General features: G+C 35.6%; 6 protein-coding genes and 1 non-coding gene across 9 annotated transcripts; 3 read left to right on the forward strand and 4 right to left on the reverse strand.

Annotated features, from left to right (window-relative positions):
- The first annotated feature begins 1,389 nt into the window (after positions 1 to 1,389).
- WRKY47 (probable WRKY transcription factor 69-like) lies at positions 1,390 to 4,045 on the forward strand. 2 transcript variants are annotated; one of them, XM_011660233.2, is made up of 3 exons: positions 1,390 to 1,741; positions 1,889 to 2,032; positions 3,156 to 4,045. In XM_011660233.2, exons 1-3 carry the CDS (start codon positions 1,605 to 1,607, stop codon positions 3,766 to 3,768), a joined length of 894 nt encoding a protein of 297 aa, XP_011658535.1. In that variant the 5' UTR covers positions 1,390 to 1,604; the 3' UTR covers positions 3,769 to 4,045. The 2 variants fall into 2 exon arrangements, with proteins under 2 accessions (XP_011658535.1, NP_001267628.1); NM_001280699.1 differs by having other exon boundaries at positions 1,605 to 1,741; positions 1,886 to 2,032; positions 3,156 to 3,768.
- Positions 4,046 to 5,033: 988 nt separating this feature from the next.
- Positions 5,034 to 8,511, reverse strand: LOC101209668 (ras-related protein Rab11D). Its single transcript, XM_004136787.3, has 2 exons — positions 8,096 to 8,511; positions 5,034 to 5,761 (listed from the first exon to the last, which is right to left on the reverse strand). Exons 1-2 carry the CDS (start codon positions 8,314 to 8,316, stop codon positions 5,323 to 5,325), a joined length of 660 nt encoding a protein of 219 aa, XP_004136835.1. The 5' UTR covers positions 8,317 to 8,511; the 3' UTR covers positions 5,034 to 5,322.
- Positions 8,512 to 9,678: 1,167 nt separating this feature from the next.
- Positions 9,679 to 9,830, forward strand: LOC116405321. Its single transcript, XR_004218526.1, has one exon. It is a non-coding gene; the product is annotated as a U4 spliceosomal RNA (small nuclear RNA).
- A 933-nt stretch (positions 9,831 to 10,763) lies between these two features.
- On the forward strand, positions 10,764 to 15,867 carry LOC101209914 (probable alpha,alpha-trehalose-phosphate synthase [UDP-forming] 7). Its single transcript, XM_011660449.2, has 4 exons — positions 10,764 to 11,532; positions 12,032 to 14,049; positions 14,436 to 14,709; positions 14,932 to 15,867. Exons 2-4 carry the CDS (start codon positions 12,068 to 12,070, stop codon positions 15,244 to 15,246), a joined length of 2,571 nt encoding a protein of 856 aa, XP_011658751.1. The 5' UTR covers positions 10,764 to 11,532; positions 12,032 to 12,067; the 3' UTR covers positions 15,247 to 15,867.
- Positions 15,868 to 15,992: 125 nt separating this feature from the next.
- LOC101218522 (pentatricopeptide repeat-containing protein At2g41080) lies at positions 15,993 to 18,343 on the reverse strand. Of its 2 annotated transcripts, XM_031888455.1 has the most exons (2): positions 17,952 to 18,343; positions 15,993 to 17,780 (listed from the first exon to the last, which is right to left on the reverse strand). In XM_031888455.1, exons 1-2 carry the CDS (start codon positions 18,198 to 18,200, stop codon positions 16,197 to 16,199), a joined length of 1,833 nt encoding a protein of 610 aa, XP_031744315.1. In that variant the 5' UTR covers positions 18,201 to 18,343; the 3' UTR covers positions 15,993 to 16,196. The 2 variants fall into 2 exon arrangements, with proteins under 2 accessions (XP_031744315.1, XP_004137032.1); XM_004136984.3 differs by having other exon boundaries at positions 15,993 to 18,343.
- An 872-nt stretch (positions 18,344 to 19,215) lies between these two features.
- LOC101210163 (ATP-dependent zinc metalloprotease FTSH 2, chloroplastic) lies at positions 19,216 to 23,445 on the reverse strand. The gene is made up of 5 exons (XM_004136789.3): positions 23,170 to 23,445; positions 21,450 to 22,645; positions 21,026 to 21,339; positions 20,190 to 20,430; positions 19,216 to 19,775 (listed from the first exon to the last, which is right to left on the reverse strand). The coding sequence occupies exons 2-5, from the start codon at positions 22,641 to 22,643 to the stop codon at positions 19,431 to 19,433; spliced, it is 2,094 nt and encodes a 697-aa protein (XP_004136837.1). The 5' UTR covers positions 22,644 to 22,645; positions 23,170 to 23,445; the 3' UTR covers positions 19,216 to 19,430.
- Positions 23,446 to 24,220: 775 nt separating this feature from the next.
- LOC101210416 (E3 ubiquitin-protein ligase AIRP1) lies at positions 24,221 to 26,367 on the reverse strand. The gene is made up of 3 exons (XM_004136790.3): positions 26,132 to 26,367; positions 25,815 to 25,894; positions 24,221 to 25,157 (listed from the first exon to the last, which is right to left on the reverse strand). The coding sequence occupies exons 1-3, from the start codon at positions 26,258 to 26,260 to the stop codon at positions 24,575 to 24,577; spliced, it is 792 nt and encodes a 263-aa protein (XP_004136838.1). The 5' UTR covers positions 26,261 to 26,367; the 3' UTR covers positions 24,221 to 24,574.
- Positions 26,368 to 27,073: the final 706 nt, after the last annotated feature.

A 27,073-nucleotide genomic window follows, 5' to 3' on the forward strand; every position in this document is an offset into this window, starting at 1 on the left:
CTTTGCTTTGTTTATGATCCTTGTTCATTTATTATTAATATCAACTATCCATTTAAATCCTAAACTATAACAGTTATATCAATCTAAAATTTAAATTGATAAATATAACCTAAACTTTTGAGTACTTTTTTTTTTGTATATATTCAAATAAAATACGTTAACGAGTGTTTAAATTGTTATAAACATAAAATCTGAGGTGAGTTGATCTACTTATAAAGGTCTATAATTTAAATTAATATAATTAAAAACAAATACTCGTTCAACCAAATCTTAAAATTTATTAACAAATATAATGTAAGCATCAAAACATTTACCGCTGGTGTAATAAAAAAAAAACTTATAATATTTTCATAAATTTTAGGTTTGTCGTTGAATATATATGGTAGATAATTTTTCAATTATTTTTCTCTTTCTTTTTTGCAATTTATTCATCTCATTTTCATATTGTTACTTTTTCTTTTTCTTTTTCATTTGTTATTGTGCGTGATTTCTTCGTTTCTTCTTTTATAATTTTTTTCTTCAATTTTTCACTTCTTCAAATTTTCATTTGGTAAACAATTTTCGTCATCTCTCGTATATTTATTATTTTAGACAAAAACAATATTGATTCAAAATCATATACCAAATGCAAAATATTTTGATACATGTTCTTAAACAAAAATCGTTTAGATTTTGGTATACGATTGTTTAGCTTTTGGTACGCAATCATGTACCAATATTTAAATGATATTGGTTCAAAACAACAGTGAATACTTATGTATGACATGAATGGTGAATACTTATATATCACATATACATATACATATACATACATATATATATATACATATACATACATATATATATATACATATACATACATATATATATATACATATACATACATATATATATATATATATATATATAAATCCAATTTTTTATTTCATGAATTCATTGATAAAAAATTAAAAATCCAATAAAATACGTTTGAGGTTAAAATATAATTTTGGTATAGACTTTAATTAATTTTAATTTGTACCATATTTAAAATAAATCTTAAATTTGGCCTCTAATATTAATTTGTAATTTTGTAAGGAATATTATCTATAACATGTGTACATGTATAAAAACTATTATTACAATTATTTTATATATATATATATATAATATAACTTTAAGACAAAAAATTTCAATTGATTTAGTTTTAGTTTAGAAATGGATAGAAAGTTGAAAAAGTTGGAGTAAAGTTTGTAAATGAATCATGAATGGATGTAATAAAGAAAATAATTGTAAGAAACTGAGAAAACCTTAAAGTGGAGGCGAGCATAGAGAAAGAAAACCCGTCACTCTTAATCCTCAACTAAAACATTATAATTTAGTGGGTATTTGCTTGCACGTCCTTAATAAACAAACATAGTCTGCCAATCTGTCACCATGACTACTCTTTGTATTAAACCTCATCTAATTCTCTCACTCCTAATTCCCTTCTTCACAATCTCTCCCCCACCAATATCTCTATTCCTTTTCTCCTTCTCTCTAATCTCAGCCCTTCGATTCATCCAACAATTTCCCAGCCCTCCGATTTACTTATTAATCTCCTCAATTCTCTCTCTCTTCCTCCCATGGACCGCCGTGTTCGTACAAACCCATTCCTCTCCGAACAGGAAGATCCCGAAGCCACCTCCGACGACGGCTTACCCGAATCACCCTCCGACTGCAATGACTCAAAACCCACCGCTGCTCCACCTCCTAAGAAGAGGTCTCTTTCAAATTCAATTCAATTTCATTTCCCTTTCTTTTTTTCTTTTTATAAGAAATACACACACACACACACATATTTTAATTTTAATTTTAATTTAACTGTTTTTGTTTTTGTTTGGGGATTTTTCTTGGATACTTACAGTAGAAGGGGAGTGCAGAAGAGAGTGGTGTCCGTACCGATCACTGACGTGGAAGGATCTAAAAGCAAAGGGGAGGCATATCCACCGTCCGATTCATGGGCATGGAGGAAATACGGCCAAAAGCCAATCAAAGGTTCTCCTTATCCCAGGTACAACGATACTCAAGGACATTTTCGGCAATTTTGGGTCCTTTTTTTTTTTTCTTATATAGAAAAAGATGATTATTGATTAATCTGTATTAATTTCATTAATTGAGCTTTTAATTAAAGGGGAAATTGCATTTATTTTAATGCATTAAGATATTAATTTGAGCTAATTTAATTAATGGAGTAGTTGAAGAAATAGTTGAGATTTCAATTTTAGTCTTTGTTGGCCGCCGGCCGGCTACTGTAGGATCTGGATTGGAATTGGCGCATTTTAGCACAAAGGCGGCTTTTGCTATTAAGCACTGGATTTTATTTTTATTACCTTTTATTTGTCGTAGTTGGGAATTGGGATCATACTCATTATCCAACCGCTCTTTAAAACCGTGCACAACACGCTCAATCTTTTTCACCTTTTGTTTTCCCCCTCCCCCTTTTTTCTTTTACCTAATTATTGCTCTATTTACTCCCCAATTCAATTCTCGATGCCTGTATTATAAATTTGTTTTTCTTACCTAATTATTACATAAATTTTATAATTAAAATGATAATTGAATTTTGTCATTTTAATTAATTTTGAATAAAACAAAATTACAATATTATTCACATCCAGGGCGTAACGGTGATTGGCGGCCAAAGGAAAGGTCTTTGAATTATTATTGTTTTTGGTCGGCATTGATAAATCAAATAGTCAAATTGATTTTTCAAAAAACAACAAGGAAAAAGATAAAGGAGAAAGAAATAGTCATAGTCAAATAGTTATATTTCCTACGTTTTTAATAATACAAATAAATTATCCATATTGTACCCTACATCATTTCAACTTTGAACTTAGGCATGAAATTATATAAAATTTATACTCCAAAACAAATATTATATCCTAATTTATACGTAATATTAAAACTTTGGACATATCAATTGTTATAGAGTAAAAATATAATCGTTCATGTTATTTGGATAATTGGCTATCGATTCTATCACCTTTGTCTTTATCTTTGTTTTTCTTAAAACGAACTTCGTTTTTTACTTATGCAGTATTTATTTTAATGATGATGGAAAAAAGTTTTAACATTTGATTGATTATAATCTCACGTTTTTTTTTTTTTAATTTATGTAAATATTTTTATAGGGGATATTATCGATGTAGTAGTTCCAAGGGATGCCCAGCAAGAAAGCAAGTAGAGAGAAGCCGTGTGGATCCCACCAAGCTCGTTATTACCTACGCCTTCGACCACAACCACCAACTCCCGGTCACCAAATCTCACCACCACCACCATCATAATTCCTCCCCGTCCTCTGCCGTGATCGCCGCCGTATCTGCCGCAACCGACTTTCCTTCTCCAGGGAGCACTACGACGTCGTCCTCCACTTCATCCGGCGACAACACCAACGCCGCCCCGTCGTCTCCGGCGGCGAAGTTTGAGGAGGCGGCTGCGGTTTTCGCGAGTCAGCCGGAACTGGAACTCGGAGGCGACTCGCTGATGATAAAACCATGCATCGGAGATTTCGGGTGGTTGGGTGAGGTGGCGTATGACAGAATCCTTGAGGGCCCGATTTGCGGAGGTGGCGACATATTCGACGACGCCGATGTAATGGTTTTGTCCACTAGAGGAGATGACGAGGAGGAGTCGTTATTTGCGGATCTTGGGGAATTACCCGAAGGATCGGTGGTGTTCGGCCGACGGCGAACGGTCCAACCGAACGGACCGAACCGGACATGTGGCACAGTTTTAAACTGCTAGGGTACTTTTTTTTTCTTTTCTTTTCTTTTCTTTTCTTTTAGGATTTGGTTCGTTCGTTTGCAATTGCCAATTGGTGATTGTTGTGGAAAACTTTACAAACAGAGAAGAGAGAGAGAGAGAGAGAGAGAGAGAGAGAGAGAGAGAGAGAGAGAGAGAGAGAGAGAGGATTTTTCTTTATAATTACTTTTAAATTTAGTTTAAAAATGGGTTTCTGTTGTACAGTGAAAGGTAGTGAAGAATATTGAGAAATAATGAATTGATGATGTTGGTTCCCTTTCTTATGTCTTATAAACTGCCCTTCAACTATGGTGGGGTGGACATGACCCAAAACCACTCCCACCTTAAAAAATATTTACTATTTGTTGCCATTTTTATTACGTTAATTTTATCATTTTTTTAAATTATCTGTAAGAGTGTTTACATTTTTTTCGAACTAAAATATTTACACACTAAATACATACTATAATCCAATGACCTAAGAGTATAATAACCAACTTTTTGTTCCGAACACTTTCCTATGTCTCAATCATGCATTTATATTTCTAATTTTCTAAACTTTTTATTAAAACAACAAGACAAAAATGTGATATCATGTACTTTGTAAAATAGTTCCTCAAAACTTAGCCACATGAGCCAAAATTTAAATTTCAATATAAGTTTGTTATTGTGATATTTTAAAATCAAGTCTCATTTTAAAAATAATGTATAGGAATACTAATGTTAGAACTTATCATAAAATTTATGCACATAATTAGAACTTGCCACCTCTTTGTAGTCTGTCGCCGTGTACCACTATTTAGTAGTCACTATATTAACGTTTCAAAAGAAATAAGAAATATAGAATTGAGATTTAAAAATTCAAACAACCATGTAATGAGCTTAAACTAACCCAACTTTTATATAACATCCTAAATTCTCATGAATTGAACCTCCAAACCATTAAGTTTGTTTGGTAGTATTATAAGATATTTTGACATCTAAAGATTCTCTAACATTCTAAAATGCTTGGAAGGAAGACATCTGAAGAGTTTTGAATGTCCTATTAAAAAATGAATACAGATTTGTGCGTTATCAAAATATACTGTAAAGATCAACACTCAAAAATGAATTACAAACAGTGCTATCTTCCATCTTTCTACCATCCATCAAGTGTCATGTAGGTAGGCAAATAAATATATTCTAAGAAACGGATGGAAACGATTATTTTGGAATAAATTAACGTAATTAAAAGTAGAAAAGGAAGCTTTTGAAAATTAAAACATCAATTTTAAGGGGATAATTGAAATTATTTTGGGTGCATTTGAAACAAGAAAATATGTACAAAGTTCAGCATTACAACGGTAAATTTCAAGTTTCAAATGTTCTTTGGAATGTAAAGAAGAGCAAACTCCAACACTTATGTGGAGGGACTATAACACATCAAGAAAAGCGCCTTTCACACAACCACCACCCACAACCAAGCTCTTTATTCTACACAAACTGATACAATACAAATATACAAAAGAAATATCTCTTGCTGTATTTCCAAGTTGAGGTTTTGAAGCTTATTTCATCTCAGCTGGAGCAGCATCCAATTCTCTTCAGCACTGACGAGTCATCCTTGACATCTATTGTCTGACCTTTAGACGGGAGTGTCGTTGAAGCACTTCCAATATCGCCTGCCTCAACTGATCTCTTGCTCACGATTCGATATATTTGAGAGAGTACCTCTGTGAAAGCGCTTTCAACGTTTGTTGCATCCAATGCAGAGGTCTCCATGAAGTACAAAGACTCCCTCTCAGCAAATGATTTTCCATCTTCTGTTGGAACAAGAATAAGGTGTCGTAAATCACATTTGTTGCCAATTAGCATCACTACCATGTTTGGGTCTGTGTGATCCCTTAATTCCTTTAACCATCTTGCAGCATTTTCAAATGTTGGACGTCGAGTGACATCGTACACGAGCAAAGCACCTACTGCCCCACGGTAGTAAGCACTGGTTATCGCTCGGTACCTACAAAGAAAGAATCAATCTGAATTAATGATCTTTGAAGTTATAACTACAAATCCATATAGCTATGAGAGTATGCCCATACATACTGTCCTCAACAACTTTTATTTGAATGAAAATCATATAAACCTCAATTATGAACGCAGCCAGATGATTTAGAGCTTGGGCAAGTTTGGAATGACTTTTCAAAGCACTTGAAGAGTCATTCCAAAGAGGCCCTTATTCTCGTACAAAAAATAAAATAAAACCAACAAAGAAGAAGTCCCATAAAACTTCCAGTCAATTATTGAGTTAAATAGGAGGGGAAAAAGTACAAAGCGAAGGCTCAGTCAAGTGGACCCAAGGTTAGCTAGTTGAGCAACTAAAATTATATTGGAAACTACAAGTTGGAAGTTGTTTAACCCTTCTGCGGTGGCAAGCAAATTAAGAAAAACTTTATATTTCTATTCACATGAATATTACAAAATGGACTAGAACATCCAGAAGCATAGAATTTTCTAATCCACCTCACCCCCCACACCACCTACCAATCCAATGGATTTGGATTGATGTTTTTCAACAGTTAATAATCTCAGGAATAGTTAGTTAACGAAAAAACAATCTTATCAAAAATGAAAATCATAATGAACAAAAGAACTTCAACCCTCAATTGAGGTAGAAAAGAAAACCTCAAATGACTAACCAGATTAAGTTGAGCACAGTATAACACATCTCATATGATTTATATGATATATATGTCAAGTAAAAAATTACTCAGAGTTCAAACAACTACTTGTGTCAATACACCTAGCCCTTATACTAATGTGATAAATAATCCTTAGATGCCAGCTTCAGCATGTCCATACTACCAATAAACTTCCCTGCTTTATTTGATATGAGTATATATCACAAAACGTCACACAATTACTTGTGCTCGTTATTGTTATGGACCTACAGAACCCTTGCACAAATATAGAAACTATACTTTTTAGAGACAACAATTACGAAGGGAGCCATTGAACCCTCTGACCTCTTGGTATGGAGGTCATATGCTAATACCATTGAGCAGAATTCACTTTGGCAATATAGAAACTATTAGTTGCCAGCTTCTGCACATTTCGATAAATGGTCTCAGATTCTAGTGGCTGTTTAAAGTTCAGTAAAGAAAAGCCTTGAAGTTTGAACTAGGCTACAATTCTAAGATCACACTAGACCATTGTATTTATTTTGACCCATAACTATTAAGAAGGTAGTATGGATATTGAACAGATGAGAATTTTGTTTCAGGGAGACAAGAGAAGTAGTCTACATCGGCTTCATTTGATCAGGACACTTTGAACACCAACCTAGGAGGAAATGGAACAATTCCTTATCTCTAGAAGAAAAAAATATCTGAGAGGCTCCATTTCTATGCAATGATGCCACAAGTTCCTCCAATGGACAAGCAAATAAAAACTAGAACAACCGAACAAGTACTAACAAAACCGAAAACAACACCATTCCAATTGCAAATGATACCAATTATGCACTCACTCCCCATGGAAATTGTTGACAAACCCAATAACTTAAGCTAACATTTACTGTAGGTTTAAACATATCAACCCTCTACCTCACTTGTAGGCTTAGAAATTTGTAGAACTCAACAAATGGAAATCAATATTAATTTGGAGGAAGAAATAACATTACATGAGTTCCAACGCAACACCTCCTACCCTAATATCATGTTAAATCACAGATGAACTTAAAGCTTAAACTGATGGATTATGATAAGTTTAAGTGTATCAATACTTCAATAAAAATTTCATTATTCACTGTTCAATACTAATTTCAAAGTATGTAAGATAAACTAAACTCTTGAAGGCCACCAGATTTTCAAGGATAAACCACCTTCATGATAAGACTAATTTGCAACTATTGCTACGATTAGAAAGCATTCTGCCAATCACAATCAAACTGCAAGCATACAAACATGTTGGGTACATACAAGTAGTGGAGGGGAAAACAGAGTACTTCCTCAACGCATGAAACTTGAACAGAACCAGCTTCTACATCACATGACCATCAGATAATAAATGACAGCAGTAAAATCAAGGGAGTTCTTCCTTTGCCTCATACCTTACGATTTAGTCCACAAATAACCCTCCCTCTTCCTTTAATCACAAAATAAAGGTAAAGGCAGTCCAAAAAGAATCATCCCACCAAATTTCAAATAACTGTAGAATATATCGACGTGATTCTCATTCAATTGATACGAAGGCAAAGAAATCATGGAAGGGTAATAGGAATTTTGAGAGATACCGTCAATTTAGTTGACTAAAATGGATTGGAACTTGAAAAAAGAAGAAGGAATAAGCAAACCTTTCTTGTCCAGCAGTATCCCAAATCTGAGCCTTGATTACCTTCCCATCAATTTCCAAACTCTTGGTAGCAAACTCAACCCCAATCGTAGACTTTGATTCTAAATTAAATTGATTCCTTGTAAATCTGGAGAGCAAGTTTGATTTGCCCACACCAGAATCACCGATCAAAACAAGCTTAAACAGATAATCATACTCATCATGACCTTTATAACCAGCCATAAGACTCTTCCTCTAGATTTCTCACTTCGTTCTTCGAAACCGAAGAAAATTGGGAATACCCACAACAAAAGGAAACGAAAAGTAATTGTGTACGTATATAAAAAAGAAAACTTTTGTCTTCGTTTTAGTGGAGGTCTTTGTTCGGGAGCTATGGAAAAAGCAAAGGGAAAGACAGTGAATTTGAATTTTGTACTGTGCTTCAAGAACAAACGAGAAAATGTGCCTAACAAAAAAAACCTTCAAAATTACAAATCAAATCTTATCCTATATCATATTCCACTCTACATTTTTAATTTGACTAAAATTGATCACAAAACAAAATGGGAAGATTAAAATGAAACCCTTGCCATTATCTTATGCAACCAACCAAAATATGTTAGTTATAAAATTTGTAATCGAAGTTTAGTCATAAAATCAAGTTATTTGATGAATGTGCAGAATTTATTAGTCAATAATATTATAATTTAGTTATTTAACACCGACTTAACACGATAAGTTAAGTACCCTAAACTCTAAATTTTAGATGATTATAGGTTGGCTAATCCAACATGATTTAAGTTTCAATTATAATGGAGGGTTATGTTATATATACTTTTAAATTGTTGTTTATTATTTGTTACTCTATTTACTAAGATTGATTTAAATAGAATACATTAAAAGTACTAATTATTATTATTGATAATCAACATTAAAATAATTATACTTTAAATAGAAAGTGTTGTGACTCATAAACTAGAATAATCAACTTTAACGTGTTAAATGCATCTAAAAGTGAGGCATTTCTCTAAACTAAACTATTAGGCCATCACCCATCTGAATGGGAGGCATTGCTCTAAATTGAAGTAACTGACATTGGTTAAAGAAAAAGATTAATTCAAATAACTTGCAAATAAAGTTTGCACAAATTTCGAATAGAGTTTCCAAAATTACGTAGTAATTTAAAAAACAATAGTTTCCTTGATAAAATGGGTAAATATTTATAAAAATTTTCAAATATTACACAGTAAATCACAATACTTATTTAAAATTTTATATTTATTTTTTACAAATGATAGACACTAACGAGCTTTTTAACTGTATCCCTTTTAACCGTATCTATCATTCATGTATTGATAAATTTCGATAAATTTTTAATATTTTTTTGAATTGGAATAGTAGAAAAGAATAGCACACAAACAGTATTAAAATTCTGAAATGAGAATGGATGTCAATATTTTGAAAATTGGTTGAACTTGAAGGTTTATGGTGCACTAATTATGATTAGCTTCCAAGTGAAGAAATTGAGTCCCACATCGGAAAAAGTGTAGAGTTAAGTGGTAGCGGGTTATTATAAGAAACGAAGGATATCCTATATTTGAATCCATCTTTGCGCTTGGGGCAATGACGCAGCTTGTGAGGTACTAACCGAGGCGCGTCTATTGCTGGTTGAAAACTATTTCCAAACCCCCTCTTAGGCCTGGGTTCAAGCCCAGGCCTTCGAGAATTTCTGGAAGGGCTCCCTTTGGGGTAAAGCCCTACAATTCAAAATGCAAAATGTCTTGTGTTTCTAAGTTCGGCTGGCCCATTGGGCCGGCTAATGTATCGAACGCTCAATTATGGCCAATCGGTGTATGTAACCTTGTGTTGCGTACTTCGTTAATTTTAAGTTTGTTTCGTATATTGCAATTTTCTTGTTTATTTCTTGGAGACAACTTTGTTTCTTTTACACTAATTAGCTGATTACTAATGCCAATTAACATTGTTAGTTATGTATGATTAAGATGGTTGTTGAGTCTTTTGGGCTGTTTTTTTTTTTTTTTTTTTTTTTTTTTTTTTTATCGTTTATCTTATAGGTACTTCTAAAATACCAATTTAAAACATTAAATAAATGTTAACAACTAAATAAATATATTAAACTCAATATTATAATTCTACTTTGTTCAATTTACTAGAGATCGTTATTAATAAAAATAAAAATATCTTATTTATGATATTTCACCCTTTTTGATCTAACCATCAATTGCGTTAGTATATATTTAATCGATTTTAATTTGGATAATAACATTTGTACTTAAAAAGAATAATTTTTTATTATTTATTCTTTTAGCATCAATAACATGTGGAAAGTCGCTATCAAACCACTATTTCAACAATAATAATAAAAAAAAATCGATACTAATTAATTTAAGAACATATTCGTTAATATATATATTTTTCCTTATGAACAATAGGAATAGGAGATGACGATAATATAGAATTATATAATTAATTGAAGGAAAGAAATGAAAGTAAGACATAATAAGATTGTTATCGTTAAGTTCTAAGCACGTCTGGGGGAGAGTGGGGATGTGTAGGCGTACAGGTGGAGGTAAAGGTAAATAATGGTGAGCGTGAATGGAAAAGGGAGGGTTTGGGGTTTGGGGTTTGGGGTTTGATGGTACAAAAGATAATAAGGGCGTGGAAGGCGCGTGTCCTTGTGGGAAACGTTGCCAGCTTCTGCTGATTCAGACTCCGGCTGGCTGAATCTTATCCATTTTTTCATTATTGGCTGTCAATTTTAAACACACACACACATACACACACTCTCCTCTTTTCTTTTTTTAAGTTTTACCCAAACCTTTCCTCCTTTCTCCTTCCCACGTGCCAATCCCTTCTTCTCATTGGCCTTATTACCCACACTTTATCACCCACTGGTTAACTTATCAAACCTCCTCGTTAATTTCACGCTATATTTGAACTTTGAAGATTATTATTATTATTATTGTTGTTGTTGTTATTATTATTATTATTATTTACATTTTTTTTTGTTGTTGTTGTTGTTTGATTTAACGTTCCGTAGAAAAAGATTGATTATATGTATCGTGAGTCCAACCAACGCCACATTTTGCTCCTGGATCATACATTCAAGAAGTTTGAGAGGGTCATTGCTTCTAATATTTAACCCCTTTTCACAATCCATTTTCAGAAAAAGAAAGAAAAAAAAAAAGAAGAAGAAGAAGAAGAAGAAGGAAAAAAGGGATCCAAATTATCGATTAGCTTAGAGGGAAGGAGGAAGGACGAAGGAGGAAGGAGGAAGGGTCAGCTTCGAATCTTTGAATTGGAACAAATTCTTCTTGCGCTCTGAAGAAATACGAATTTTGCAGCATTTTTTATTTTTTTTATTTTTTCGTTAAGGATTTTGGGTTCATTCTTCTTGTTGTTACCGTTCGGGATCTGGTCGTTCTTCAGACTTATCGGGTACGCGTCTAATTTCATTGGTTTAGATTTGTTTCTTTGTCTTCTCGATTGCCATTTTGATCCTTCTTTCTTTCTTTCTTTCAATGTTCTTGTTCACATGTCGGTTTCGATTAAAGAATGGATCTAATTCCGTAATTTTGGGAATGAGGGCATTGGTTGCTGTTGCTTTCTTTTTTGTTGAGAAGGTTGGATTCTGCTATGGATTAAAGAGAATCTTTGAGGTTTTAGGATAGATAGGATTAGAATAATAGGAAAGATTATATGTACATTGGATAGGAATCGGTTTCTCTTCGTGTTTCTCTTAAACAAGGTCCTTTTCTGTTTTAAAAAACTGGCTTAATTACTTGTTTGGGGGATAAATTGCTATTTTATTAACCCTTCGCATATTCGTTATGCTGTATTTTGTAACTTTATTGCGTTTCCGAACGTTTAGGGTTTTGATTGTTCTTGTTAGGCGCTGCGCTTGTTGAGTTGTTCCAATTTGCTTCTGTGATTGTAGATTAGGGTGTTCATCTGGCGAACAAAGAAGAGAAACATGATTTCTAGATCTTACACAAATCTTTTAGATTTGGCTTCTGGAAATTTTCCAGCAATGGAAGTGAAAAAGAAGCGATTTCCGCGGGTCATGACTGTTCCGGGTAATGTAGCTGAGCTTGATGATGATCAAGCCTACAGTGTCACGTCTGAAAACCCGTCCTCAATTTCGTCAGATCGGATGATAATTGTAGCAAACCAGCTTCCTTTAAGAGCAAAACGAAGGGAGGATGATAATTCATGGAGTTTCAGTTGGAATGAAGATTCGTTGCTTTTGCAGCTTAAAGATGGCTTACCAGAAGATATGGAGATTCTCTACGTTGGTTCGTTGAAAGTCGATATCCAACCAGAAGAACAAGATGAGGTCTCCCAGATTTTGTTGGAGAAATTTAGGTGTATTCCTGCATTTTTGCCTCCTCATATATTGGAAAATTTTTATGATGGCTTCTGCAAGAGGCATTTGTGGCCTCTTTTTCATTATATGTTGCCATACTCTGCTGATCAGAAGGGTCGATTCGATCGCTCCATGTGGGAAGCTTATGTATCAGCAAATAAGTTATTTTTCCAGAAAGTAGTCGAGGTCATCAACCCAGATGATGACTATATCTGGATCCATGATTACCATTTGATGGTATTACCCACTTTCTTGAGGAGGCGTTTTAACAGAGTTAAAATGGGATTTTTCCTTCATAGTCCATTTCCTTCATCTGAGATCTACCGTACCCTTCCTGTCAGAGAAGAGATTCTCAAGGCATTACTTAACTCTGATATCATTGGATTCCACACTTTCGATTATGCTCGTCATTTCCTTTCTTGTTGCAGCCGAATGTTGGGTTTGGAATACCAGTCAAAAAGGGGATATCTTGGATTGGAATACTATGGCAGAACGATTGGGATAAAAATAATGCCTGTTGGTATTCATATGAGTCGGATTGAATCGGTGATGAAACTGGCAGATGAGGATGCCAAGACTAGGGAACTCACGCAGCAATTTGCAGGGAAGACGGTGTTGCTTGGTGTTGATGATTTGGACATTTTCAAAGGTATCAACTTGAAATTGTTAGCTATGGAACAGGTACTAAAGCAACATCCAAAGTGGCAAGGGAAGGCTGTACTGATCCAAATTGTAAATCCTGCCAGAGGTAAGGGAAGAGATTTACAAGAAATAGAAGATGAAATAAAAGAAAGCTGTAGAAGGATCAACAAGGAGTATGGGCATCCTGGTTATGAGCCAATAGTACTTCTCGACAGGCATGTGCCGATCACTGAAAGGGTTGCTTATTATAGCATTGCTGAGTGTGTAGCTGTAACTGCTGTTAGAGATGGTATGAACCTAACTCCTTATGAGTACGTTGTATGTAGACAGGGAATATCCACCTCCCAAAAATGTTTGAACTTCAGTGGACCAAAAAAGAGCATGCTCGTCATATCTGAATTTATTGGGTGCTCTCCATCACTAAGTGGAGCATTTCGTGTTAATCCATGGAATGTGGAAAAGACAGCAGAGGCTCTGAATGAAGCAATCTCAATGGCTGATTCAGAGAAGCAGCTGCGACATGAGAAGCATTATCGTTACGTTGCCACACACGATGTCGCTTATTGGTCTCGTAGTTTCTTGCAAGATATGGAGAGAACTTGCTCAGATCATTTCAGGAGAAGATGTTGGGGAATAGGTTTTAGTTTTGGATTCAGGGTTGTAGCTCTTGATCCCAATTTCAGAAAACTGTCAGTAGATGCCATTGTATCATCTTACAGTAGGGCCGAAAGTCGGGCCATTCTCTTGGACTATGATGGCACTGTGATGCCCCAAAACTCCATAAATAAGTCACCTAGTGCGCAGGTTATCTCTATCCTTAATACGCTTTGTGCAGATGCAAAAAACGTGGTCTTCATTGTGAGTGGACGAGGGAGGGACAGCTTAAGCAAGTGGTTTCGTCCATGCAAGAAGCTTGGAATTGCAGCAGAACATGGATATTTTTTGAGGTTTGCTTCTACGATCTCTCTCAATCCTCTCCTTGACGTTAGTGGTGGGATATAGGTGTTTTCATTGAGAATTGCACAGTAACTATAGCTAGTTGTATCCATTTTGTGAAAATTATCTAAAGCATAAATACTTGTTTTACATCATCTCAGTTGGAGCATATATTCTTTCTAATAGCGATTGTTTGGATTTCTACCAAAGGAAACAATGATTAATAATTTTTAACCCCTGGATACCACACTGCTATTGATCTAGCCTAGATTGTTGGAGATTCTGAACCATTTTTAAAGCCCTAGTTACTTGCTGCAAAGTTTTTCATTTTTGGTCATATTCCTAAATTCTTTTCTTCTATTCTAATTCTTTCGTCATCTCTGTTCAAAATGGCCAGGCAGTCACAAAACGAAGAGTGGAAGATCTGCGGCCAAAGTTCTGATTTTGGATGGATGCACATTGCCGAGCCTGTTATGAAATTATATACCGAGGCTACAGATGGTTCTTCTATTGAAAGAAAGGAAAGTGCTTTGGTTTGGCAGTATAGAGATGCGGATCCTGGTTTCGGATCATCCCAGGCAAAGGAGATGTTGGATCATTTAGAAAGTGTTTTGGCAAACGAACCTGTTGCAGTCAAAAGCGGCCAATTTATCGTAGAAGTGAAACCACAGGTGTGTTGTTATTCATTTATCCACCTCCTGCAGAAGAAGATATATGAATGATAATCTTGATAAAGCATGTACAAAACCTTAAGCTTTTCTATGATGGAAATTCACTTAATATTTCATTATTTGTCATGCTGTGCAACATTTTCTGTGCCCTTAGACATACTTTCTTCGAATATGTTATAGTCGAACTGATTTTAGATGCTCTGATCTCTGTAATTGCTCCAGGGGGTTACCAAAGGCCTTGTGGCTGAAAAGATCTTTTCATCAATGGCAGAGGATGGAAAGCTTGCTGACTTTGTGTTGTGTATCGGTGACGACAGATCTGATGAGGACATGTTTGAAATAATTGGTAATGCATTGTCCAGTAACATTCTTTCTCCAACAACGTCGGTTTTTGCCTGCACTGTTGGACAAAAACCAAGCAAAGCCAAATATTATTTAGATGACACAGCCGAAGTAATAAGCATGCTTGAGTACCTGGCTGAAGCTTCTAGTCCATTACCATCCTCTGATGATGAAGAAGGTGAAAATGCTTCTTGAAAGTTGAAACAAAATCCCCATGTCACTGCTTTTCGGGACATGAAGATCAAAGATCAAGTGGGAAATTTTGTACGAGAAGCTAGCTGGGTGATGAATTTGAATACATATCTCTTTACTTTCTATAGTTTCATTTTCCTTTCAGCTTTTCATGCTAGTTTTTAACTAGAAAAAGAAAGAAAATCATTGACCCTGGGTTTCAAATCGACAAGCTTTTTGAAGACGGTGCACGAGTTCAACTATTGAAAGAAGCAAAACTGAATGAATGAATATCAGCCTCAGGTTTTGAACTTGAACTGCTGGAAGGGAAGAAACTCGTTGGATTGGAATGGCTCTGTTGACTGTACTGACATTGGAAAAATATAATGTGGATAGTTAAATGAGAGAATAAGTAGCTAATTTAGCTGCGATGTTATGGTAGGATAGAGATTAATATGAAGAGGCTGAGCTCGCTCAATGCTCCGCTTATTTGAGAGGTTTTCTAATATGAATCCATATAATTTCATTTTGTACATGTATTTGCTTCTTCCTTTTATTTGCTGTTTACACTTATTCTTACGTTCATTTTCTAATGTAAAACCTTTTCTTCTGCTACAAAAATAACACTCCAATTTGCTTTGTTCATTACTAGATACTATAACTGATGATAGTCACAGAAAAGAAAAAAGAAAATGTCTCTCTTTTCTTTATATGGAATTAAAAAAAAAAAGTCTCAGGTTCTTCTTACTATTATTATATTGTAAGCTGAATGGTAAAAAGAATTGTATTGTTTCGAATCCTTTTGAAACACTGTATAAATGAATGTTATTAATTAAATCAAACCTTAGGCTTACATATGGAAAGGAGACCATAAATGAACATAGCTTCGGGTATTCGACATGCAGCGTCTCCTATAATGTTAGAGATTCAAATTCTCATATATTCCTATTCGTTTCAAAGAAGAAAAAAAATTCCTACCAATAATTACCACAAGAACATTCACCGTCCTTGAAATGGTGAAATCTACTTGCATCTCTTACAATAATCTCTCTATTTCTAATCCTTGATATGCACTTAATGGCATTATGACAGTCATCGCAGACTCGCAAGTTCTTCATCACTCTTATTGGGACATTCTCTGAAGTATTCATCAGTGCAAAAGCAATTGCGAACTTCTCACTGTGATGTGCCAAATTGTATTCTTTTTCTTCATTGTCCATGTCGTGCAAAACCGAGCCTAATTCCGGCACGTAACCATGTTGTTTCAGTTCGGACATTAGTTCTTTCAAATACAAATCGATCTCAAAGTATTGTGGGTGAGATTTGTCCCCCATGCTAAATTGGTGAACCAAATTTTTGAGTTCTAACCAACTAATGCCTGGTTCCTTCCTGACGCTCCTGTCTCTCATTGCTTTCCTAATCTGGGAAACGTTGAGCCAATTTCTAGCAGAAGCATGGATGTTTGAAAGCAGCACATAGGAAGCAGCATCTAGAGGATCAAGCTTTATAATTTCTTCAGAAATTCGTTCGGCCATTTCTGCTTCCTTGTGGAGTTTGCAGGCTGCTAATAAAGTTTTCCAAATAATGCCATCTGGTTGTACAGGCATTGATCTTATCATACCCTCTGCTTCCTCCAACCGGCCAGCCCGACCAAGCAGATCAACCACACATGTGTAGTGTTCAATTCTAGGCTTGAGTTTATATTTCTTCACCATCAAATCAAAATACTCAGTTCCTTTCTCCTTCAATCCAGAGTGACTACAAGCATAAAGCAGACTCAAGAAGGTCACTTCATTTGCCTCCATTTTCAAATCTTCCATTTGGTGAAACAGCTCCAGAGCTTCCTCTCCTCTCCCATGGAATCCATAAGCGGCAATCATAGAACTCCATAACACGACATCAAAATTTTCACGATCCACAAAGGCTTTTATAGAGTCCTCGAGACACCCAGATCGTGAATACATGCTAATCAATGAACTGACAACGGCTAAAACTGAACTAGCTCCGGCTTTGATCACTTCAGCATGGATTTGCTGGCCTTGTCCTAAAGTCGCCAGCTCCGAACATGCACTTAATACACTCACAAATGTTATTTTATCCGGTCGAAAGCCTGCCATTTTCATCATATTATACTGGTTCAAAACTTCTTCTGGACACCCATTTTGAGCTTTTCCAGCAATAAGAGTATTCCAAGCAACTACAGTACGAATTGGCATTGATTTAATTAACTTCTCTCCATCAGATAAACTACCGGACTTTATATACATATGAGCTAGAGAGCTGCCCACTACCGAACTCAGTTCAAATCCACATTTCAAGAGACAAGCATGAACCTCTTGACCTGCAAGTAAAGATCTTAAACCAGCACAACCTCTAAGTACACTGCCTAGTGTAAACTCATCAGGCAAAAAACCCAATCCATACATTTCTTTAAACAAACTTAAAGCTTGTTTGTTAAATTCAAACTGGGTCAGACCTGCTATCATCGCATTCCACGTGGCAATGTTTCTTTCAGACATTTCATCAAACAACTTTTGGGCGCTTTCCAAATCCCCAAGCTGCAAGTACCCATTGATCAAAATGTTAAACGACATTACATTTCTTCGTGGCATGTTACTAAACAGCACCAAAGAAGACTTAAACTGTCCTAATTTGGAGTAAAAGTTTAAAAGATGATTGGAAATGAACTTGTCTTTGGAACCCCCAGATGTAATTATCAAAGAATGGACCTGTTTTCCTCCAAAAAGCGAGCCTAGTTTTATGCATGATTGAAGAAGATGAGAAAACAGAGATGGGTCTGACCATATCTCGGATGTGAAGGTGTCATAGGCTTGTTTTATGCGTCCGTCATTGCAGAGGCTGGTAAATTCTTGTAAAGAAGCAGAAGAAGAAATCTTCATGGAAAGCGATCGCACAGTAAATGAATAAAGGGGGTTCAAGAAGGCATTGAAACTGCGACTGGGCTTGCGGTTGCCCATGCTTCGCCTTTTGTCTATGCTCGCTTGTGGTAATGGTAATGCTAAAAACGGAAAACGAAGTCATAACTCTTTACTGATTTTCATTTCTTAAGAGATAGTGTGTAAGATTGATTCGTAAATTTTCTTATAGATTTAGCTTTTGGAAAGGAATGCTTTTTTTTTATTTTTTCTTCTTTTTTTTTTTATTTTTTTCATTTATATGTTTAATATTTCTTAATTTACTTTTTTCGTATATTTGTTTAGTAGTTCTTAATTTCTTTGGTTTTTTTCTTTCTTTATTTTTTTTCATATTTATATGTTTAATTTAATTTTAATGTTTTTCAATTTAGATTTACGTATTTTTTAAATTTCATATTTCATATTTAATTTTAAATTTTCTTTTATATTTAGTTATACTGATTTTTTTGTTTCTTTTTAATATATTTTGAAATTTTCTCTATATTTTAATGAATTCTATATACTTTTTATTTTCTACATTACTTAAGTTGAAAAAAATTAAGCGAAAATGTTTAGAAAAATATCACAAAACCAGGAACAATAAATCATTATCAAACAAGTATTTTTTTTTTTTGTTCTCTTAAGCCTCATTTCATAAGTTTGATGGAAATGGTGAAGCCAAGGTTTTGAGGTAAGCAATTTGATTTGCTAGTCCTCTGCTTCTTTCGACATTACATGATTGTGAGCACTCATTTTGTCATCATGGGTTCGACCGTCTTGGTATGCAATTCTTTGGATTGAGTCGAAATTGTAAACTTGGTTTACAATCCATACCAAATTATTTAGAAAACCATAAGAAATAATATGGTTGTTCTCGATATATCTAACGCAAGATTGACCACCAACATTTTAATATTTTAGTGAAATTTCAGTGGTCAATCTCACTTGAAAAGAGATGTTTAGATGATTACGTTATTTCGAACAATTTTCCAACTAAATTATTATCACAAAAATTAAGACCAAACTGACTATTTGAGTTTGGTTTGATCCGATTCACTTGACTTTATCACAATCTAAATTTTCTGGTCATAACATCCAACTTAGCTATCCATTTACTATAACGAGTTCAGTAAGTGGGAAAACACCAAGGCGAAAAATTACAAATTCGCTGATTGTTTCCAAGTGATCAAATGACTATTTAAACTCTCTTAATTACATGTGACCGAAGACTATAGTACACTTCAATACGTACAAATACTTGTCAATTGTAATTACAGTATGTTCTAAAGCTGTTTAAACAGTAACTGGTGTAGCAGCTGTTGCTGGAGCAACCCTGTTTTCAACTGGGATTTCAACAAATTCGGAAAGAATAGCCCGGAATTCATCACCTGTTACTGTCTCCTTCTCTAGTAGAACCTCAACAATCTTATCCATGGCCTCACGGTTGTTCCTAATGTGAGCCAATGCAATTTCATAGGCTTCGTCCGATATTCTCTTGATCGCTGCGTCGATGTCCTCAGCAAGTTTTTCGGACATGGAGTTCCTGGCCATCATTCTCATGATAACATCAGCACTCTGAGCTGCAGAGTCCATGAGAGACCATGGACCTATTTCTGACATCCCAAATGTTACAACCATCTGCAAGCAAACCAAACAAATCAAATAAAGCCATTGTACTCATTACAATTTTTTTCATTGGAGCGGGCGGTATTCAGAAATGGTTTGAAGAAAATAGTTATCGGGTTTTCCATGATAAATCTCTTCATTGAACTGATCGATAAAGTTGCAAGGACCACTACCTCTTCTCGATGATCTCTCTCTAAGATTTTAGTATTTTTCCAAGGGGCGTTTATCTCTTATGCTTAATCTCAATCTTTGTCATTACAATGTGTTGCTCACACTGTTGTTGTATTACATCTATTCTCAAATATTCGATTTTCATGTATTTTGAATATTAGTCTCTTCTTGTTATCAATGAAAAGTTTTGTTTCCTTAAAAAAATAATAATAAAAAATCATGCGTTGTTAACATGGTGAATGAGTTTAAACTTGCCTGCTTGGCTAACCCAGTGATCTGTTGAAGGTCACCTGCTGCACCTGTTGTCACCTCAGGTTCACCAAAGATCACTTCCTCGGCTGCCCTGCCCCCTAGTCCACCGACGATTCTAGCAAAGAGTTGCTGCTTAGAGATCAAGGTTGGATCATCGGAAGGAATGAACCAAGTAAGACCACGAGCTTGACCACGTGGAACTAAGGTCACCTTTTGAACAGGGTCATGTCCAGGAGTTAAAGTACTGCATGGAAAAGGTAAGAAAAAATTTGGTAACTTTTATCCTTTTAGAGTAACAAACCACCTTTCACTGAAGAACGTGAAATAGGTGATAGGAAAAGAAATTGAGCAAGGGAAGGTAAGACAAATGGGGCGGAGGGCATAATTTTGCATGAAATGAAGCCATCAACTGGTTGGAAAATAGAACAGAATATATGAGTCATAGTCTTGTATTAAAAAAAAGAATGTAAATTAAGAGCCATCAAATGGAGAGGATACTTAGATATAATAAGGTTATGCAGTAAGAATATATATTCGAAACTTGTAGAAGGTAAGCCCTATAGTTGGACGTACACTGCAAACCGCTTTTTAGAATATCTGGTAAATAAAGCATTTGGCAGTTAAACGTATTACTGAGGCTCAAATCAAAATATGGACAGTATTGAGTCACACGGTTTGAGAGCTTTTGATCAAAATAGTGTGTAACAACTTGGAGTTGAGTAGATAAAATTAAACGAAAGAGCATACTCAATGAGATATCTAAAAATTAAGGATTGTGGAATTAAAGAAGCTATATAAAAGTTGATTTCATTATCAAAGCGATGCAAAAGATAACCTACCCGCAAATGGCGTGCCCAACTTCATGATATGCCACAAGGCTTTTGCTCTTCCCATCAGTCATTACTGTTCCTTCCATGCCAGCTACAATTCGATCAATTGAATCATCAATCTCTTTAGATGAAATAGCAGTCTTACCACGCCGTCCAGCCAATATGGCAGCCTCATTCAACAGGTTTGCAAGATCAGCCCCACTAAAACCAGGTGTTCTCATGGCTATAACATCGAGAGAAACATCATTATCAAACTTCTTGTTATTAGCATGAACCTTTAAAATTTCTGTTCTCCCCTTCACGTCAGGGACATCAACAGTGACCTGCATTCAATAGAGTACCACACTGAGAAGTTTTTTCTTCTAATTGACACCATCTCAAACACAATATTTAATTATAGACATTTTCCTGTAACTAATGGAATGATTCTCACCTGTCTATCAAAACGTCCAGGCCTCAATAAAGCAGAGTCAAGAATGTCTGCCCTGTTTGTTGCAGCAATTACAATAATCCCAGTGTTTCCCTCGAACCCATCCATTTCAGTCAGAAGCTGGTTAAGTGTTTGTTCTCGTTCGTCATTCCCACCACCAATTCCAGTGCCTCTTTGTCGTCCAACAGCATCAATTTCATCAACAAACACAATGCAAGGTGCATTTTCCTTGGCCTTCTTGAAGAGATCACGAACTCTAGAAGCACCAATACCAACAAACATCTCAACAAACTCAGAACCTGATATAGAGAAAAATGGGACACCTGCTTCACCAGCAATGGCCTTGGCTAGCAAAGTCTTCCCGGTTCCAGGAGGACCAACAAGGAGAACACCTTTAGGAATGCGAGCTCCAACAGCAGTGAACCTCTCGGGCTTCTTAAGAAACTCCACCACCTCCATGAAATCCTGTTTGGCTTCATCTACTCCAGCAACATCATCAAAAGTCACACCAGTGTTCGGTTCCATTTGGAACTTTGCTTTAGATTGACCAAATGCAAGAGGAAACCCAGGCCCTCCAGGACCACCCATCCCTCCAGATGAACGCCTTGATAGTAGAAACAGCCCTCCAATCAAAATTAACGGGAAGGCTAGATTCCCAATTAAGTTGAATAACAAAGAGCCAGAATCCTCTTGAGCATTATGTGCAGCAAAGTCAATGTTTTTCTCCCTAAACTTCTGAAGAAGCTCCTGGCTAAGTCCTGGAAGCTGTACACGAACACGCTGCACCCGGTTGCCCAATTCAGGGGAAACAGCCTCGACAATTGCTATAGTTCCATTTTCAAATAGATCTACTTTCTTCACTCTATCCTTATCGAGATACTCCAAAAACCTAGAATAAGACATCCTAGATGAAGATACCCCTTGGTCATCAGCATTAGCCCTGCCATTTCCCAACAAAGTGGACATACCGACTCCAACATTACCAAGCAATAACTTTAGGAAGTCTCTTCTTCCTTCGTTCTCCCTTGGTTCCATAGATGCCTTTACCACACCGGCTTTAGCCCTTTTATCCAATGATTGGAGGCTTGTAGAAGGGGCGAATCGCCTGTTATACAAAAACTTGCGTACATTTAATTTGGCACAGTGGGTGGACATACCGTTTCCCACAAGACATGCAGATGCAGAAGAGGCAGCCATATCTGGAGACAGTTATCATATTATGAAACCAAAATAAAGATGTTAGGTTAAAATTTCAACTCTTATCTCATGGGTATTTCCCCAAACTGAGTCATTCACATCTCAAACAATAAATGAATTAATCAATAAAATCGCATCTCCAGAGCTAATTATCGAAGCCAATAAAAGATGAGGGTGCAAATATGATAAAACTACAAGCAGCTAGAATAGCAACTGCATCTTCAAGCAACTAAATCTACATGCTAGTAAAGCTCATTAGCTGTAAAATCAAAAGACTATCATAGAACTCAACGCTTAAACCACGGTACTGATACATGGCAATAACTTCCAGTTTGAATCTCAAACGCTCCTAGTAATTAGTATTTCGATCAATACAAGAATTTCAATATGAATGCTAGAAAATTGAGTTCGGAATTTTACTTCAGCAACTATTAATCACACAAAAAAAAAAAAAAAAAAAAAAAAACAGCTCAAGAGAGAACATGGAAATACAAGTGAAGGACGAAATTGAAGAAGAGTAGCGTACTTTACTATCCTTCACAGAAGAGGATTGTGGGGAAACGGATAGGAGGGAAGCAGTAGGAGTGATTAAAAGAAATGGTAGCCTCTGAGACTGAATGGCGCAGACGAGAGAGGATTCAACGACGGAAGATGACGCCGGAGTTCTTAAAGAGAACGGATGTGGTTTGAGAAATGAATACGTGCCCTTCTCTTTGTGGTTCCTTTGTCGCCGTTCACTCACTGATATTTCTTCGTTTTTTTTATTAATTTTGAAATTGAAGAGCATAATTTGGACTCACAAACGAGCCAACCCAAAATCCATAAAATCAAAAGGGGTCGATGAAGATTAATAGGGTTCAGTTGATGTGGTTTAGATAATAATCCACCGTACTTTTAAAATAATTCAAACGTCTAAGTCAACTAATTAACGATGCTCAATTTATACTCCTTTATGATTGGATTGGTTTGAACCAACATAGTATGTTTGGTGACGATTTGATCGAAAAATCGATCTTCACCAACCGATGCTAGCTCAAGTGTTGTATTAAAAATAGAGAATTATCTCTAATCGAATGTTTAAGTTAATGGGAGAACATTTTCATTCTTCAAGTCAAAATAAGTACTAATCTGACATCTATTTCTAGAAATCGAACTACCAATCTCTCTTTCCGCGATTGTTGATTAGAAAAAGCTTTTATTTTTTAGAAGAATATGTATATTGTAAGTGTGATGATTCGAGAAATGATAATAACTATATAAGTGTACTAATTTTCCAAAACACTAAATTTGGTTATTGCCAAGAGACAATCATTGATACGAAAAGAGAATGTATTAGGCAAATTAATTATAAAATATTGATTAAATACTAATTAACATAAATTAATAGATGCAAATAAAATATAGTAATTGTGTATGGATTGCGTAGTTATGAATTGATTGGTGGAGAACCGAAGAAGAGTTGAAAAGAGACGTGCATGCCTTGGATGATCCAAAGCTAACCACGTCAATATGAAACAAGTCCAAACACATGTGATTGTGAACTAAGTAGTTGTAACTTGTAAGCTACATATTTTTTGTTAGGTTAAATTCTATTTTGATTTCTATTCACTTTACATGATGAATGCATCAAACATCAATAATCAAAGCAATTATTGGCTGTAAACTATTTGAAAATTAGTACGATTAAATTGCATGATGAAATATATGAGTTTTGGCGCCAAGAATTTCATGATCATCGCGAGATCGAGAAGAAACTCTATCGATCCAAAATGTCATTGCCAAGAGGATGCTTTTATGGTTACAACGAGCTCTCTCCTCGAATTATTTCATGTTCAAAGCACAACATTAATTTTTTAGTGATCAGATTTCATCATTCCTTCAAATTTACGGTTTTCTTCATGTTGATTTCTGGGGAGCATCGTGATGGCACTTCATGCTCCCCAAAATTCCGCCACATTTCGTAGCATCAGGGCCTCTTCCATGGCTCGTATCAAGTACACGAGCTCCTCGTCCACTAGGCTACTAGGCGGCGCAATTGATACACTGTTGTTGAAATTGGAAGAAGCTGATCCTCTTCGCTCTGTTCGTTCGAACAAGGTAAATCTGCAAACCGGACATTGGCCGTGGCTCTTCACCCACGGAACTATGCATTGTTCGTGAAACATATGGTTGCATGGCGTCGTCATCACCTCCTCCTTTGGCTGGAAATCTTCAAGGCAAACGGCGCATCTCTTGCCTTCTTCATCACCATTGCTGTTGTGCCTCTCATTGGAGTTTACTCTGTTATTCTCTCTGTAATAGAAACTTATTCTCCTACTTGTGTTACTCGGAGGATCATACACTTTTTTCTTCAGCTTATTCAGTGCCATATTTTGCTCTTCAGATGTTAGCGTCGAGTTCCCTTCGGATCTTGGAGTTGGCGAGTATAGCTCCGCCGGTATTGGACTGGCCTCAAGCTGTCTTGGTCTTGAATGTGTGATGATTCTGACTATTGCAGGCGGTTCTTCTGGACGGCTGGAAATTTCTCAAAAAGTCAATGAATTATCAACGAAGTATGGAGGATATGGAATTTACTTGCAGGATGTAAGGCAATGTAAGTAGATTCCCTCTGAAACTGAAACCAAATGATATTGTGAAAGGGGATTTAGTTTGTTATTGCAAATTTGGATGCTGCTCATGAAAAAAATTGAAAGTTATTGCAATCCGTTCTTCTCAAAAGTTATAGCTATTTATAATAAGCAATTCAATCAAGAATGCCACAATGCCATATTTCTATTTCCCTGCAAATTGTGATATGAATTATTGTTGAACAAATTTGTGCTTAATGCATTGTGTGATGTTGAATGTTGTTGAACTCCCTTAAGTCAGAGATTCTCCAACAAATCAGTCTCCAAGTTCTGACACTTTGTGGTTTGTTTCCCCCAAATTCTTCCACTGGTGAAAGTCATGAACTTCTTGCTTCTCTGCCAAGTTATCTTCCTGAGTTAGATGTTAGGCCATGTTATTTCCAGGCAATATACAGCAGACTTTGCCTGGCCTCTTAAGTTTTCATAATTTCAAATCATTTTGCGAAGTGAATCTGCAATACCAACTTCTTTGGTTTGCCTATAATTCAATCCAAAACACCAAAAGTTCCAATATAACTACTAATTAAGCTCTTGTGTTGTTTACCTGCCGATGTCCAATATTCTTGTTATCACTGTCTCCCCAGCAGGTCTCCATGGAACTGGATCTATCTGTCTGTAAGAATTCTGACAACACATGAACGAGAACGAGCATGAGCTATACAATTGTTATCATCTCTTTAACCTCTCAAGTACTAATATATGAAAACTAGGAGAACTATCAACAGGGAATTTAAATGTGATCTAGATCTACGAGTTCTGTTTTATGGCCTGCAAATCATGTCGTAGGATAAAAGCATAAGCTTTGATGGTGGGATTGGAATACAGTTCGTTGCAAAACAAAAGAATCGTTAACCCGCTGACCTGAAATGATTGAGTGTGTGAAGGTGTGGAGTTCGTTCGGTTTGATTCATTTCTGTTATATCTCTGGCGATCGTGTTCCCTCCTGGCCTGCCAAATTCCTGGAGGAAAATTAGTAGAACGCCTGCTCATTTTTCAGAAGTTTCTTCTTCTTCTTCAACCTTTTAGATGTTAAATTGTTGGATTTTAGTGTTTGGGATTTTATAATAGTCTTATCACTACCTGAAGATGAATAATCCGAGTGAATATATACCGGTCCATGCCATTGTCTTTCTCTGTCTTTGTTTGCCTGGTTGTCTTATTCTCACGTAAACGACTAAAGTCAGATTCCCACTCCATTATAAATTTACATAGGGGGAAATATTCATTTTGAAATTAAGGAAAGGAATCTTATTCTGTGGAACCTTCATTTTCATTGCTGATTTTACACTTTGTTGGATATTTGCATCCCCAAGATAAATTGAAATTCAAGTCTTTGTTTCAGTTGCAGAACCTCTTTCTATTTTCCTCTCCTTCCTGTATGTTTCGATGAGTAGTAATCAATTAGGAGATTAGGCATCTTTTCTAGAAACGTTCGAATGAAAAGTTCGCTATCTTTGGCTCTGCAACGTTGAGGATGGGGCAATTTTCTCTTGAAGTGATTCTATAACCTTTATTCCACAACCTCAATGTACCAATTTGTCCAGTTTTTTGGGTGCATTTCCTTTAAAGCAAAATACGAATCTCTTTCCATTTTCTGCCTTCGTTGCTTATCTTCCGTCCATGACATTTGTCAGCTATATTCTCTTCATATAACTTTGAACATCTTGACTTTGATATAGGATTAAGAGTTTATAAGTTCAATCTAACCACCCATCTCCGTTCATGACATTTGTCAGCTATATTCTCTTCGTATAGCTTTGAACATCTTGACTTTGATATAGGATTAAGAGTTTATAAGTTCAA

The sequence above is a fragment of the Cucumis sativus genome, chromosome 7 (assembly GCF_000004075.3).
Source record: "Cucumis sativus cultivar 9930 chromosome 7, Cucumber_9930_V3, whole genome shotgun sequence".
NCBI classification, from domain to species: domain Eukaryota; kingdom Viridiplantae; phylum Streptophyta; class Magnoliopsida; order Cucurbitales; family Cucurbitaceae; genus Cucumis; species Cucumis sativus.